Genomic DNA, 14,890 nt, shown 5'->3' with positions numbered 1-14,890 from the left:
AAATGAATTTGCTTAGGTTAGTAAAGCATTTGAAAAACATAGAAAGATATCTCCTATATTACAAAGAAAACCTCGTTTCAGCATTGTGGGTATGTATTATTCAAAGCAAATGTATTTGACTACTCTGAAGCTCTGAGCCAATTAGGCATTAGAAGGTGTAAAAAATAGACTTTTAAAAGGGAAAAATACCCATAGCAAATACAGAATGACTGCATAAGTAAACTGTTCTGTGTGGAAAATCCATGGAAATGTTAATGTTTGTAAGTTTTACCATCTGATCTGCTTGTTGGAGAGATGCAGCATCAGAGCAGGAGCGTGTGTGGCGGTGACAGCCGTTCTGTCCTGTTCTCACCGCGCCCTACGGGGACCCCGTGCCCCGGCACCATTCCCCCAGCCGAATCCTCTGCCTTGTCGCCTGCCTCTTTTGCCAAACCTTTCCTTTGTCGGTCGCCGTCCGTCACTATTTAATTCTTTCCTTTCTTTCCTTTCCTTTTCTAACTCGTCTAGAGCCTAGAAGAGGAGATCACGTCCATTTTGTTTAGTAAGGAGGGCTTTGGCGCTGGCACCAGAGCGCCCTTCGCCGCCGCCAGCCTGGGGCCAGCAGAGGGCGCTGCGGGGGAGGAGACCGCCGCCTCGGCCGCGCCGCCGCCGCCCCAGGTGCTTCCCCCGCCCGCGCCGCCGGCCTTGGGGCGGTGGGGGCCGGGCAGGGTGTGCGTGGCCCTAGGCGGGTGGGGAGGGGGTAGGCTTCTCTCCGTTCGCCTCGAGAGGTGAGCCCCCGGCGCCCTAAAAATGCCAGAAAGGTGGCCTGCAGCTTACTTCCCCTGGGTCAGAGCCGGTAAGCTGCTCGCTTCTGTTAGCGGGGAGAGAGATCCAGCTAGGGAGCTTAATTCTGTATTAGCAACACTCGAGAAGTATTAATTGGTGCTTGTTTAAGCTTCACCAGGGATGCTGGCTTACAACTCCGTAGGTGCTTTGCTTGGTAAACAGCAATAAAAGCTAGGATTAAGTCACAGATGATGTGTTGATTTTTGTATTCTTACTTTTTGAACTCAAACTTTGCTGCAAACCATTTGCTAAAAATACATTAGATCAAAAACCCTACCTAATACATAATTTACAGTGGGCTTTCTGGAACATCCATCACAGATAATTTTGTTACGGAACAAGTACTAATATAACTGCTTAATCTCATCATTTTGACTCCAAACTGAATCCTAATGGGATCATCTTGGTATTTAGATATTGCTATTCTGACAACATACCACCCTAAACTCTCCCTCTTGTAATCTAGTAAGTACAGACCAAAGATGAACAATTAATAACATCTTACAATAGTCTTTTTTTGTTTTGTATGATGGTAAGCTGATAGTAGAATGCTAAATAATGTTGCTTTGTTTGGTTTTTTTTTTCTGCTTTCCCTTAATATTATTTATTCTTAATTCCTGACTTAACTGAGAGAAATAACTGCCTCAGTAGCATCACTGACCAGTGCATTCATGCTTTCATTTTCAGTCTTTCATAATTAAATACTTATTGCAATTAATAATGTCCATAATTCTTAACTACTTTTGAATGGAATATTTTAATGAAGTGTAAGGAAAGGAGAGCCTTGCAGGGAATACACAGTATCTGTCTAGTATCATGCATATACATTCTTAAAGCTTACTTGGAGGATGTTACACTGTTGAAAAGGGTTATGCATTGATTTTTGTCCTCTGATTGCTTTTTGTTTCACAGAGACATGCTTCCAGAGCAGAAGGGCCTTGTACTGGAGTCAGCGATGCTGATAAGGTTCTACTGATTTTTTTCATAGTTAAATTTGGCTCTAATGCTTCCAATCCATCTTCATTCTTTCTTTCCTTCCTTTTTCAGTTAACCATCACAACCATCTTTTGTCTTCTACATGACACGAACCAGCCATCAGCTAATTTTGTTTCCGTTATTTTAATTTATTCATATACTCTACTTTTGTTTTTCCTCATCCATGTTTTTTGTACAGAGTTCACATGAGACTCTGGACATAGTGGAGGAGAAGAAGCAGGCAGAGGTTGGGATAGAAGAAACACTAGTCGTAGACGAAATCAACAAAGGGAAAATGCAAGTTGCCACTGATGCTGGGGAAACATGTAAGGTGGAGCATCTGTCAAAAAAGGACTCTTCATCATTGCCGTCAGATAGTAGCAGCAGCAGCAGTAGTAGTGAGAGTGAGGATGAAGAGGTGGGAGAATACCAGCCACATCATAGGGCAATAGAGGAAGTCATCAGGGAAGAACAGGAAGAAGAGGAAGATGCAAAAAGGAAAGAACATGAAGAAAAAGTACAGCATGTGGAAGCCACACCAGAAGGCAGTACACTAAATGTACCAGTTGAGCACGCACAAATTACAGCTGAAGATTTGGTCCAGGAAAATGCAGTTACCATAGCTACAGAAGAGAAGAATTTGTCAGAGGAAATTAAGCAAGATTTAGGTGAAGAAAAAGAGGAAGAACAGCTCAAACTCAATGGAGATGTGTCTCATGTTGACATTGATGTTGCACCACAAATAATTTGTTGTTCTGAGGTAAATGGTAGAACAGTTTGACAACTAGATTAAGCAGAGATATTTCTTGGGGTGAAAATATACCTGCCTTTCTTCTTCTCCTATTCCTCCAGCTCTTCAGACATCCAACAAGATTCAGATCATTTGGAAGGGGAAACCACTGATGAGCAGTGAAATTCTGTCTCCTTCAGTTATGGTTTCTGACTTTTTGCTAGAACTGAGTGAGAATCACCAGTAAGGCAAACCTTCCGAAGACTGCCATCTCCTTTTTATCTCCCCCTTATTTTATACGCGCATACATAATGTCTATTTATTATTTACGTATTTCCAATGTTTTAAGTCTTGTCTTGTCTATTTGTCAATTGTTTTTGACACGTCCATGACATGTAATTGTGATTGGAAAACTATTGGCAAATGAAATTAGAAAACACCCGTCACAAATTTTTGTTCCTTTTTTCCCCCCTTGTTACTCACTTCTTTTCTTGTATTTTTTTTTTTCCTTTTAAAAAAAATGTTGTGAATTTATAGATGAGAATATGTATGGGTAGAAATTGCATAGGTGAGAGCACTGCATTGTAAGGGGATGAGACATATGTCACAATCTTACTATGAAGTCTTCTAGTGCAGTCAATATTTAGGAAAGCATGGATGGGTTTCAGTTACAATCAGTTGTTTTAAGCCAAACAAGGTTGACGTGTTCGTTACTTGGCAAACTTTATAAAGAACTAGACAGGGGAAAAAACAAAGCGCAGGGATGAATCTCTGTAAAGTTGGCATGATATGCTGAGTGTTTTGAGAACTGGATGGATTTTTCCTTAGTTGTCTACCTGCTCGTTCTTGTAATGTTGGCAATTTGTTTTCTTTGCACTTAAATTCAAACAACTTACCTTCTTTCTTTTGTTGTCTTTTGCATACGCAAATGTTCTGATTAGTAATGTGAAAGAACTAGTTTGAGACCTTTAGAAGTTGCAGGTGCCCACACCTCCTAAAAACATAGCTAGTTTGGAGGAAAGGGAGAAAGGCTGCTGTGTGTGACAGAAAGAAAGGATTTTTTTTTTCCTTTTTTTTTTTTTTTTTTTTCCTCCTGGGATTCCCCCCCCATGTGTATCCAGAATCAATAGGAGATAGCAACTGATGCATCTGTAAAAATATCAAAAGCCTTTACTAGATATATTGTTTTAAAAGTTACTAAATTTATTGAAAATCTGCTCCAATATGATAAGTCACAAATTCGCTGGATTACAGACCCCTGGTTAATTGCTTTCCTTGTGATATTGCAGGCAACACCATTAGGTGACTCTAAATGGTTAAAATGGCATTTTGGGATTGTTGTCAAAAGAAGCCATTGATTTCCAGAATTATTACATTGAACGTAGGCTGCTTAAAATCCAATTGTTAAAGTTGTTTTTCTGTTCCAGAAGTAGTATGTATTAAAAAGTTAGTTTTACATAATTTTCTTGGAATTTCTGATCCTTATTTGCAGTTTGTCTGAGCAATGATAGGTATTTTCCCAGATTAATTCTAGTATGAAGCTTATCCATCTTAGCTGGCTACCAGCTTCTTCATGCAAACTAAGATTTCCCCCCCTCCCCCCATCCGACCCAGTGGTGCTCTTTTACATTTTTGATACCCGTGTTGCAACTTAGTTTTAGCAGTTGCCTTCTGTGATACGTGCTGTTGACTGAAAGACAGAACTTTGGCAAGGTTATTAGGAGATGAAATTTTCCTACCATGTTATGTAGATACTAAAGGGCTGGTGTATTAGTCTTCCTTTCACTTTGCTTATTTATTGCATGCTTTTTGATTGGGAAGACAGTGGAATACTTCTCTTACTGTTATGATTTTCTTGAGCATTCAGTTGTGTTTTCTTGGTCCACTTTACAAATGTTGTTGTATTTTGAATTGATTAGTTATTTCTTGCATCACAGCCTCCAGTAGTGAAAACAGAGATGGTAACCATTTCAGATGCCACACAGAGAACTGAAATCTCCACTAAAGAAGTTCCAATTGTTCAAACAGAAACTAAGACTATCACATATGAATCTCCACAGGTATGGTGGCTGGGTTATTCTGTTGTTTGCAAGCTGATTTTTATTTCAGTTACTTGTAGATTAAAATAGATAATGTCCAAAAATGCTTTTCAAAAACCTATACTTTTTTTCTAGCAGATAAGATTATACTTTGACTATGCATTAGGTAAATGAAATGTGTGTAGTATAACAGTTCTAAGTGGTTTTTTATTACAAAGACTTAGCTGCTGTCTACAAATGTATAACTGATTTTTAGGTTTGGAAACTTAATTAAAATGTCTCATTGCTCCTGGAAGAAACATGTAACTTTGATCATAAATTTTCCAGAAGAATGAACCATAACAGTTTTTTACATGACTTGGTAAACTTGAATGGCCACTGTTTAGATATCAGTTCTAACGGAACTAAAGAATGTGTTTAGTAAGAAAACTAGCCTTTTCTCTTGTGAAAATAAAGCTTTTAGATGTCAAAATATGAAAACACCATTTTTTTTTTTTTACTTACAGTTTGATGGCAGTGCTGGTGGCAATGCTGGTGTGCTGCTGAGTGCACAGACAATTACATCAGAGTCAATATCTACTACCACAACTACACACATCACAAAGGTAAAATATGATAATGTCTCTCTGAACTAAAAAAAAAAAAAAAAACACCTCAAGCACTCAAAATAGTCTTACATTAAGTTTTTCATGTATCTGCTAATTTATTGAAGAAAGCTGACTTGAAATGCATTGGGTTCATTCTAGGCATTCGTGAGTGTTAATCTTTCTGTACACAGATTTTGAACAGAGGAGCCCAGATGAATAAACAGGACTGTCTGGGAACAGACTGGGGAAAGGGAGAAAAATATCATTAATATTTTTAGTACTTCGTATGGGTTTTATTTCTGTGTTTGACAAATGAGTACGTACCTAGATTTTTAGAGTTTCAGTCCTGTCATCGCTCACTCATACCTTACAGAATCTTTGTTAATGTACCTGATTCATCTGAAGTCCGCAGGAGCTTTGCTAATAGCATCTGTTATAAGGATGAACTGAAACAATGTTTTCTCAGCCTTAGTGTTGATGATCCTTGTGCTATTAGGTTTAGAGCACATTTAAAAGCAGATCATACCACCAGAGTACTTTGCCAAATGTGTTTTAGTGCTGAATTATGTACTCTGCATTCCATGCTTGAAAAGGAAAGAACTCAGTCTTAACAGGACATCACATCTGTTTCAGTGTCATGTAATATTTCATGCCAGAGTATGTTAGAACTACCAAAGTGTGGTGTTGATTATGATTGTTATTATTAATTTATGTAAATATTTATGAAATTTCAGGTGTGCCCCAATGGCACAGTTTGGAACTCTTGAATTTGAACATAGGTTTCCAAGACAATTACAGAAAGCATTGTTTAGGGTGAAGCAAAAGGGAAGAAGGGGGCGTAAGGTGTGAGTTTGGGATTTTTTTTTCCCCCTGAAACAAGAAGTTTCACATCATCACAGAATGGAACAATAATTCACCACTCACTGGATATATATTCAGTATTTATATTCTTAAAATTTAAATATTATTAAAATTGAAAGTTGCATTCACAGAATGACAGTAGAAGGATGATGTTGGAAAGTTGTCAGAGAAGTCACATAAGATAAAGTAAGTTCAGAATTTAAAACGTATGTTTTGTTGTACAGACTAGTCAACAGGTCCTTTTCAGTCTCCTGCTCCCTTTTGGAATCATTAAGCCACCACCATTTTAGGAAAAAGTCTTCATTCAGTAAATTGTGCTACCGCAACTAGAGGCAGCAGAGGGGAAAGTGGACATTTACTTGTCAAGTTCAGATGTCAAATAATGCTGCTTTTTCGAAGGAACCATTAAAGAAAGTGGTTTCAGTCTTGTCTTCTACAAAAAAAAAGATTACTGAGATTACTGTACTGCAGCAGATCTTTATCTTCTCTTACAGACCACTTATCGTCACTTCAAAAGACTGTTTGAATTTTCTGAACTAACTTTCTGTTTTACATCCCAAACTGTTCATTATTGATAAAGGAACCTGACAAAATAGTTTTAATATTCTAGTGGTATTCTTAACAGAATCCTTTCTAATATGGTCAGTGTCTCTTAAGTAGTAGTTTATTCTTTTCTATTATACAGGCTGATTTGTTTTTTAAAAAAAAAAGCATATAATGTTATTTCTGTGAGAATTTTTCTATAAGCTAAAATGTTTTAATCATTAGAGTAAGAAATGAAGAAACAAAGCACAAAATTATTTCCATGAACAATGTGAAATATTTTGAAAATAGCTCACTAAGGCCCATGAATGGCAGAATTGAAAACCAGATCATCTTTGTATTTAATAGCTTAGTATTCTTCAGAGTCTGAGAAGAGGCCCACGATAGATGTGTTGAAATCAAAGAAAAGATTCCTGGAGTTTCCTTGTTGCCAGATTTATGCAGCAGAAGCTAGAATTCCAGTTTGTCTGCATATCTAGATCTGTGCAAGCTTGGGCTCCAGTAGCAGAAGGAATTCTCTATTGCTTGGTTTTTATGAAGTTTAGCAATTGCTGGAATATGACTAACTGCGTAACTGAAAAAGGAAAGGACGATTTACCACTGAGAATATTTACTACTAATTGCAGCTCAGTTACAGAAATATATTTGCTGAACTGCAACAGAAAGGAGTACTTTGTAGCCATGTGGAACAATTACAAGGATGTTTTATTCTTTTTTTTTTTTTTTTTTTTTTTATGCCATCTCTAGATGGTAAAAGGTGGGATATCGGAAACAAGAATTGAGAAGCGCATTGTCATTACTGGAGATGCAGATATTGACCATGATGAGGTGAGTACGTTAGCTTTTAACACTTACAGCATGTTTTTTGTAGTACAGTGAGATCTAGGTTCTATTCAAGAAGCCTGAAATAAGAGAAAAGCAGATAAGTTGAATAAGAGGACATAGAAAGACCCTGAGACTGTTAATTGTGGCAAAGTTGTTAAGCAATTGTGTTTTGTGAATATGAAGCCTTTAAAATGTAACTGAAAGAAAACCAGCATTTTTAACTTTGTATCATAGATCATGTGAATGGGTTTCTTACTGTTTTTAAAGGATTGCTTTTTTTGGAAGAGACTCAATTTGTTTGGAAGGAAAAGCATTACTAAAATAATCTTATTTTGATACATTAATCTGGATAGATGGGAGTCTCTACTGTGTTGTGTCAGCAACATCTGAATGCAGCACTCATTTTGACTGAAAGCTTTGAAATACGTTAAAGCGTAAATTACTCAGACTTGAAAAATAGTTTTTGATTTGTATTTATAGAATTCTGTATAACAAAAGTAATTGTTGATCTGCTGGAATCTTATGTAAGTACCTTTCATCTCTGTTGGTACCAAAGCAGGATTTTAATTTTCTAAGACATTGTAAGGTTAAAATAACTTCTTCCTGCCCAATTTAGAAGACTGAATTCAAGCAGTACACTGGAAAATAATTGAGAAAGTGCAATTATATAATCTTAGTAATGATGATTACACGTTTTTTATTGTTTTTCATCTAAGAAGCTGTAGTAACAAGATCAGCAGTCACTGGATAATACAAATGGAAAAGCCTACCTTCTACATAGAGTTGCAGTGAATTCAGTTCTAACTTTACGAAAGTTACACAAATCAATGTAACAGGATTTAATTCATTTTCTGAATTATAATATACTGAGAGCTCTTGGGGTGTTTAATTTCACATTTTGAATCTGCCTCCAGAAAATGGCTCTTGACAAGTTGAATCTCTTCTTGAACTAGTAATTAAATGACAGGGCTGTTCAGCATCAGGCATGGTTCTTGTCTGCCTTGACTCACCTTCAGTGCACTTCAGACATCTGAAAAGGTCACACAATACCTTTAGTATACCAGACAATGCTTTAGTAAAACTGTTCTCTCAGCCGTTCTTTGTTTTGAGATAAGTGAAGAGTCTGGAGAACAAGTCTCATGAGGAGCCGCTGAGGGAACTGGAATTGTTTAGTCTGGATAAGAGGAGGCTGAGGGGAGACCTTATCGCTCTCTACAACTACCTGAAAGGAGGTTGTAGTGAGGTGGCTGTTGGTCTCTTCTTCCAAGTAACTTGGGATAGGACAAGAGGAAATGGCCTCAAGTTGCATCAGTAGAGGTTTAGATTGGATATTGGGAAAAATTTCTTAAAGGAAAGAGTGGTCAAACATTGGAACAGGCTGCCCAGGGAAGCAGTGGAGTCACCATCCCTGGAGGCATTAAAAAAACCTGTAGACATGGCACTTTGGGACACGGTTTAGTAGGCACAATGGTATTGCATTGACAGTTGGACCTGATGATCTTGGAGGTCTTTTCCAACCGTAATGATTCTATGTTTTTAAGTGGTAATAAAGTAAAAAATTAAACTAAAATAGATAGTACAAATTATTATTTAATCACTTAATTTTAAAGCAGCAGTGGGCAGCTTTTAACAGATTTAAGAACTCTCTACCACTTTTTCTTCAGTGAATGAGGAGCTCTTTAGATGCACAGACTACAAGCTGGATGTTTATTCTTTTGTCTTTTAGTTCCCTATATTGCTATAACAGTGTTAAATAGGAAAATAATATTTTAATATGGAGTTTCAGAATACAAATCCTTGTATAAATTTGAATTTAAGTTAGAGACTTAAGGTTTTTCAGTGTTTATGGTTGGATTTTAAACACTGTTTCTTAAATCTCAACAGCCACTTTATTTTAAATCCTCATTTTTACTAGAGATTACACTTGGCATATTGTAAAAGACTAATAAAACATTGCCAGCATTAATACATCAGCAAACATCGGTATTGTACCAATGCACAGTGTGTGTTCTGTAAATATTTCCTTAATTGGACTTCAAATTCATTGTCGTGTAATAGTTAAGGTGGCTAATGTTGATGTTTCCAGTCTCTCTTCAGAGCTAGTTATTTATTCTCCCACTGACCACCTATGGCTCAGAAAATTCACTTTTCTAAATTAAGATAAACCTTTTTGTTACATTATATTTTTCTTGGTCCTTCTAGTATATTTGGATTTTTTTAATTGTGGTTGATACTGACATGGACAGTTACTTCTTTTTTTTTTCCCTTGTGTTGAGTTCCAACAGTAATACAGCGCATTGAAATAAGATTCAGATCAGGGGAAGGAACAGAAGGTCCCAGGTGCTCTTTCGCCTCTTCTGCCTCAGAGGGTACTCTTATCTGGTTGACTGTAAAGCCTTGTGTAGAACAGAATAGAATATTTCGACTGTAAGGGACCTGCAACAATCATCTAGTCCAACTGCCAGCTGTATATATTGGTACATGTCTTCATCAGATAAAATTTCTTCAAATGTGGAGGAGAGATTATAAGAAACTGAGTAATACTTTCATTTACACTTCCCTGAGTTAAACTAGAGAAAGTTCTCTTAAACTAGTAAAAGGAGAAGAAGGAGATTCTTGTGCTTAGAAAGAAATTTCTGTTACAATCTTCTTCCAGAGTTTCAGTACCATACTTAGTACACATTCCAAAGTATCTTTCCATTTTGTTCATGTTTGATTTTGGGTTTTTTGTTTGGTTGGTTTTGTATTGTGTACATTCTTGTTAAGTCTTAATTTGCCACATCTGTTGCAGTTTAAAAACTTATGGAGTGTAAGAACACTTTTTGTCTCCTGGAATAAGCTAGAAAAGTGGCAGGATAACTTTATGGTTATTTGTTACTTCCTCGAAATTTTGGTAAATATCTAGCATAGTCGGGTTTGTTGTCTCTTTTTTTTGTGTTGGGTTTTGTGTTTTGTGGGTTTGTGGGTTTTGTGTTGGATTTTTTATTTTGGTTTTGGGTTTTGGTTGTTTTTTTTTTTTTTCTTCTGAGCCCTCTCAAGTTCAGGAATTTAGAATTCTGAACAATTGTAACCAAAACTTCCGAAGTTAGTCTCCCATTCTCTGGCCCTGCATAAATGTCCTTTAGATGTTGTTGAATTGCGTCTTTTGAATACGTTTGCAGGCCCTGGCACAGGCAATCAAAGAAGCCAAAGAACAGCACCCTGACATGTCTGTCACAAGAGTGGTGGTGCACAAAGAAACTGAACTTGCTGAGGAAGATGAAGAGTAAAATGAAAAATGCAAATACTTCAGGTAAGCTTATGTTTCTAATTAACATAGGAAAGTGTAGCATCAGTTTTCTGTTGCATTCTGTAATAAAAGGCTTGAAAAATGTGGGGGATCTTTGATATATGCTATTACAAAATGGTGGGTTAAAACAGGCGCTAGTAGTAGACTGTTAGTGTAAGAATTTTTATCTTGAGTCCAATCTGACATAAATTTTAATTGCAAATTTTCCTATATATGTCTCCCAGTTTTGTCACAGTACTTTCATGGTATTTCCTACGATCTTTGGTCAAGTTGTTGTAATTTATATTGAAATGAGTTTGGGCTACTTCTGCAAAACTTGAAGGATGTGTCATATTTTTCTGTTTACCTGTACAATTACAGTCCTTGCCTTACATCTTGCTAAGGGTGCGGGGAGTGAGAGAAAGACTGTGTAGTCTGGTCCCAAGCAGGGCTGAACTACGGCAAGTGGGAGTGTTGGTTCCCATCACTGCACACATCAGCTCTTCTGGGATTTTATCCTGAGCTCAGGTTGCCTGCAGCACTGCATAAAGCAACAGTGTTGAATGCCATGGAGAAGTCCACAAGGATAAGAGTAGGATGCCTGCCTTCTGCCTGCAGACAGAAAGTTTATCCCCCTTCTCCATCAAAGTGGTTCCAGTTGCCTTTCCTGGCCTCATACAGATTGTGCTAGAACTACAATGTTTGTTCTGATTATGTGAGTTTATAAATTACCTTTTGGCCAGTTTTCCTCTGAGCTTGCTGAGAAGCTGGAGGTTTTACAACAGAGTGGAGCTATGTTTGAGCTGCCCCCTGAAAAATTCTTCAGTTTTGGTCAGATTATTCTGTGTTTGGAAAAGGAATGAATAATTTTTGCTCATAACTTTATAAACCAGGAAAACAAGATGAATTAAGTTTTGAAGTTCTAACACTCACGTGGATATTAATGTTACAAAATTATTTTAAAATTATTATTATAACATTATATCATGTTATAAACAGAGGAGGTTGCATGTGAGGGGGGATTGGGGAAAAGTCACCAAAAATTAGGAACTCTGCACAAATCTCTGTATGTTTTTTTTTTTTTCACTGTACCTTTATTTCAGTGTTCAGTTGCATTTGCTTTGTAGCTGTGTTGCCTAGTGACACTGAAAATGGATATAGCATGTATGCTCCAGCTTTGTTTTGAAGGCACATATGAGGACATGTAACTACACTGAGCTGTGAGATAAGGATGTGTGGATGAATCCTCATATCACATAAATGCTCCAGAAGGGCTTGGAAAAATCCACATCACTTTTGAGAGAGCTATTAGTTTGGAGCAAGGAGAATGGCTGTGGTTTAGGTAATTTCACTGGTCCTGTGGTACATAGCAAGAGTAAAAATGCAAGCTCAAGCCATCCTTCTCTTATTTTCAGCATTTACCTAGTAGGATCTAAGGTAGAAAGATACATTGAGACAGCAGAACACATAATTTTGATTTGCGACGATTTACTATTATAATAGTGCTACCGTCACCTTTTTCATTTATTATTGGTCAGTGTGAATTTAAAGGTCTTGGGAGCGAGGATTGCCTGTTCTGTTACATTTGTGCAGAATGTGCCAGTTTCTTCATGCTACCTTAATCCCGAAAAGTATCTTTCAAATCAGTGTTCAGCATAAACTATCCTATATAAGTAATCACAACATCTTTCTTCAAGGGACTGTATCATGGGAGGAAGAAACAATCTTGGCAGGTTTGCACCCTATTTCTACATTAGTGACTACCTGCAAAGTTGATTCTGTTTGTTCGTCAAATATTTAACTACTTTGAAAAAACTTAATTCAGAAAGAAAACATTCTAAGAATTCCTTCTGTCTGCTGAGGGTGATTTTCTGGGTTTTTTTTTTTTAGAAATATATGCATTGTGGAATGGTGTTTGCAATGTATCAGAGTGTGTCAGATGTTCTTGTCTGAGTTTGCCAATTGCTTTACAACTCTTGGTTCAAAATGCTTGTGAGAGAGTGAGAGGATTGATATGAAGACATTTCACCATGCTGCGCTTATTTGAGACCTGGTGACTTGTTTGATTATGCCTTTCAGTTAAACATTAAAAATCCAGTTGTCTAAACACAGGCCACCTGAAATGCCTTGAATATCTTTCTGCAGCTTGGACCATCAAGAGACCTATGCCCTCCTGTAGCAGCAACTGAAGGGCAGGTGGCTCTGCAGAAATGGGTCTAGACAGTTTTGTTTAGGCAATGGAATCATGCCACAAATCTTGATTAGTTGTTTCTAAGGTTACAAAAGCTCTGCCCCAAAGACTATGGCGGTATTGTTTGTGTAGAATTGTTCTCTCTCATAAGTGAGAGATATTACATTCTGAGGAATTATTAATTGAACAAATATCTTCATTTTTAAAATTTATGCACTAGATTGTGGATTAAAATTTTCAGTAAACTGTGCAAGAGGTGACTTTTTGTGACTACTGAAATACCATGAGAATTTGTGGGAGGGGAAAAAATACACTAACGCAAGAAAAGCATTGATACAAACTGAATTACTGTTTACCTTACGATTGAAGGGGGCTTTAGTTAATGCAGCTTTTTTATGAAATAGCCTTCCCCCAAAATGACCTGCATGGGAAAATTACTTCTTGACTCTGATGTGACATTCACATAGTATCCATTATGAATGCTTGTGTAATCGCCCCCTTCTTTTTCTTCCAGAGGTAAAAATGATACTGACCATGATCACGACCATGAAGAACTGTAGTCATTCCAAGTCATCACTACTCTACCGAATTCACCAAGCCTAGCAATGATGACCAGATGTTCAAGACTTAAATGCCAATACCAAACTCCATTTTAACGTCTTTGGTCTATATTCCCTTACAATCTTTCTTGTTTATTTTTTATAACCACTTCTTAACAACCTTAGATTATTTTTTTTTAATGCAGTTTTAGAGGGTGTGATCTTCTTTTGCACAAATACTTGGATTTTTTGAAGCTGATTCTTAATTATATGAAAGTGAACAAAAAAAGTCTGGAAAGCATTGTTCACTGGAGCAGGTGGTAATTGTGCAAGAAGGGAGATCTTAACTAATTTAGATCTAGTTTTTTCCAAGTATTTCAAGTGAAATCTCTTACTGGAGTCATTTACAGATACTTTTTCAGACTATTCAGGTAAATATATGGTATCACATAACAAAGATTTTTATAAAAATGCAACATTTCCTAAAATTTGAAAAAATATATTTCTTTGAATAAATTTTATACTGATATCTCTGTAACTCTTTCTATTCTAAGACTCTCTTCTCTGTGGAACAGAGACTGTGTGGCCGTCTATAGAGGAGAAGGAGTTGCAGACATTTCTTCTGACTGAGCACTGTGTTCTTTTTGCACTTTGGTGCCAATGCTCAACTGTTTGCAGATGTTTTGCTGTCTGCAGCATTCCAGATAAGGAAAGAAGGAAGAACAAAATATCTTTTTCTTCTTCCAAAAAGAGATGATCTAGGCAGCTTAAAACCTTAGTGCTTTTTTTCTTACTGTGTCCAAACTTCAACACTTCCATTATTGAATACATGTGTAGAATGCTTGCTTTCTATTAAACCTCATTGTCTCCATGTTAGAACTGACATTTCTGTTATTGAGATGCGTTGTCTAATGGTTAATGCAGGTTCGTAGGATACTGAGTAAAAGTGCACGAAGGACTCCATTCATAATGTAAGAAGACAGTATCATCATTTCAGACTGCCATTGAGAAAACCTGTTAATTATTTTGAATTTTATTTTTATTTTGTTCTTGCAAGGGGGTTGTTTGTTTTGGGTTTTTTTGCTGTTGACCCTGTGTATAGTTAAAATGCCAAATTAGATTTATAGCAGCTTGAAGTTGTATTAAGTGATATTTTGCTTTCTGTAATTCTGTTATAAAATAAAGTTGTTTATTCTCTGTATGACTTTTGGCACTCAAACGTAAACTTGGAGGATACTTAAAGTGAGCAAGTCAGTTGTAAGAATTGCAATTCTAGAGGCTACAGAACCTTGAAAAGCAGGGATTAGTACCAGTAGTGTCCAGGGTTACCACAGGGGTGGCACAATTATCTGGCTTCTAATACTGATACTAACGTGTGAGTGGTTTTTAGATATCTTCTAATAAGCATCTTGATTTCTGTGGTTCAGAGAAGAAATCTTCAGTTGCCAAAAAGGATGACATTTGGACAGCATAGTGCAAGCCACATTGCCCCTCAGTTTGCAATGGG

At 36.9% G+C, this 14,890-nt stretch overlaps 1 protein-coding gene across 15 annotated transcripts in view; it reads left to right on the top strand.

Annotated features, from left to right (window-relative positions):
* The window catches only part of EPB41L2 (erythrocyte membrane protein band 4.1 like 2), a 108,234-nt gene extending 93,650 nt beyond the window's left edge, over window positions 1–14,584 (top strand). For 6 of the 15 annotated variants that reach the window (XM_086745866.1, XM_086745859.1, XM_086745860.1 and 3 more), the window contains 8 exons: window positions 508–657; window positions 1,738–1,791; window positions 2,000–2,560; window positions 4,468–4,590; window positions 5,076–5,174; window positions 7,308–7,388; window positions 10,547–10,677; window positions 13,359–14,584. In XM_086745866.1, the coding sequence (XP_086601992.1) occupies window positions 508–657; window positions 1,738–1,791; window positions 2,000–2,560; window positions 4,468–4,590; window positions 5,076–5,174; window positions 7,308–7,388; window positions 10,547–10,654 (1,176 nt within the window). In that variant the 3' untranslated portion in view covers window positions 10,655–10,677; window positions 13,359–14,584. The remainder of the gene's footprint in view (window positions 1–507; window positions 658–1,737; window positions 1,792–1,999; window positions 2,561–4,467; window positions 4,591–5,075; window positions 5,175–7,307; window positions 7,389–10,546; window positions 10,678–13,358) is intronic. The other 9 variants (XM_086745867.1, XM_086745864.1, XM_086745863.1 and 6 more) reach the window with 5 other exon arrangements.
* The last annotated feature ends 306 nt before the right edge of the window (window positions 14,585–14,890 follow it).

Source organism: Chlamydotis macqueenii, chromosome 3 (genome assembly GCF_036417535.1).
Source record: "Chlamydotis macqueenii isolate bChlMac1 chromosome 3, bChlMac1.mat, whole genome shotgun sequence".
NCBI classification, from domain to species: domain Eukaryota; kingdom Metazoa; phylum Chordata; class Aves; order Otidiformes; family Otididae; genus Chlamydotis; species Chlamydotis macqueenii.
This window is presented reverse-complemented; position numbering and strand designations above follow the sequence as displayed.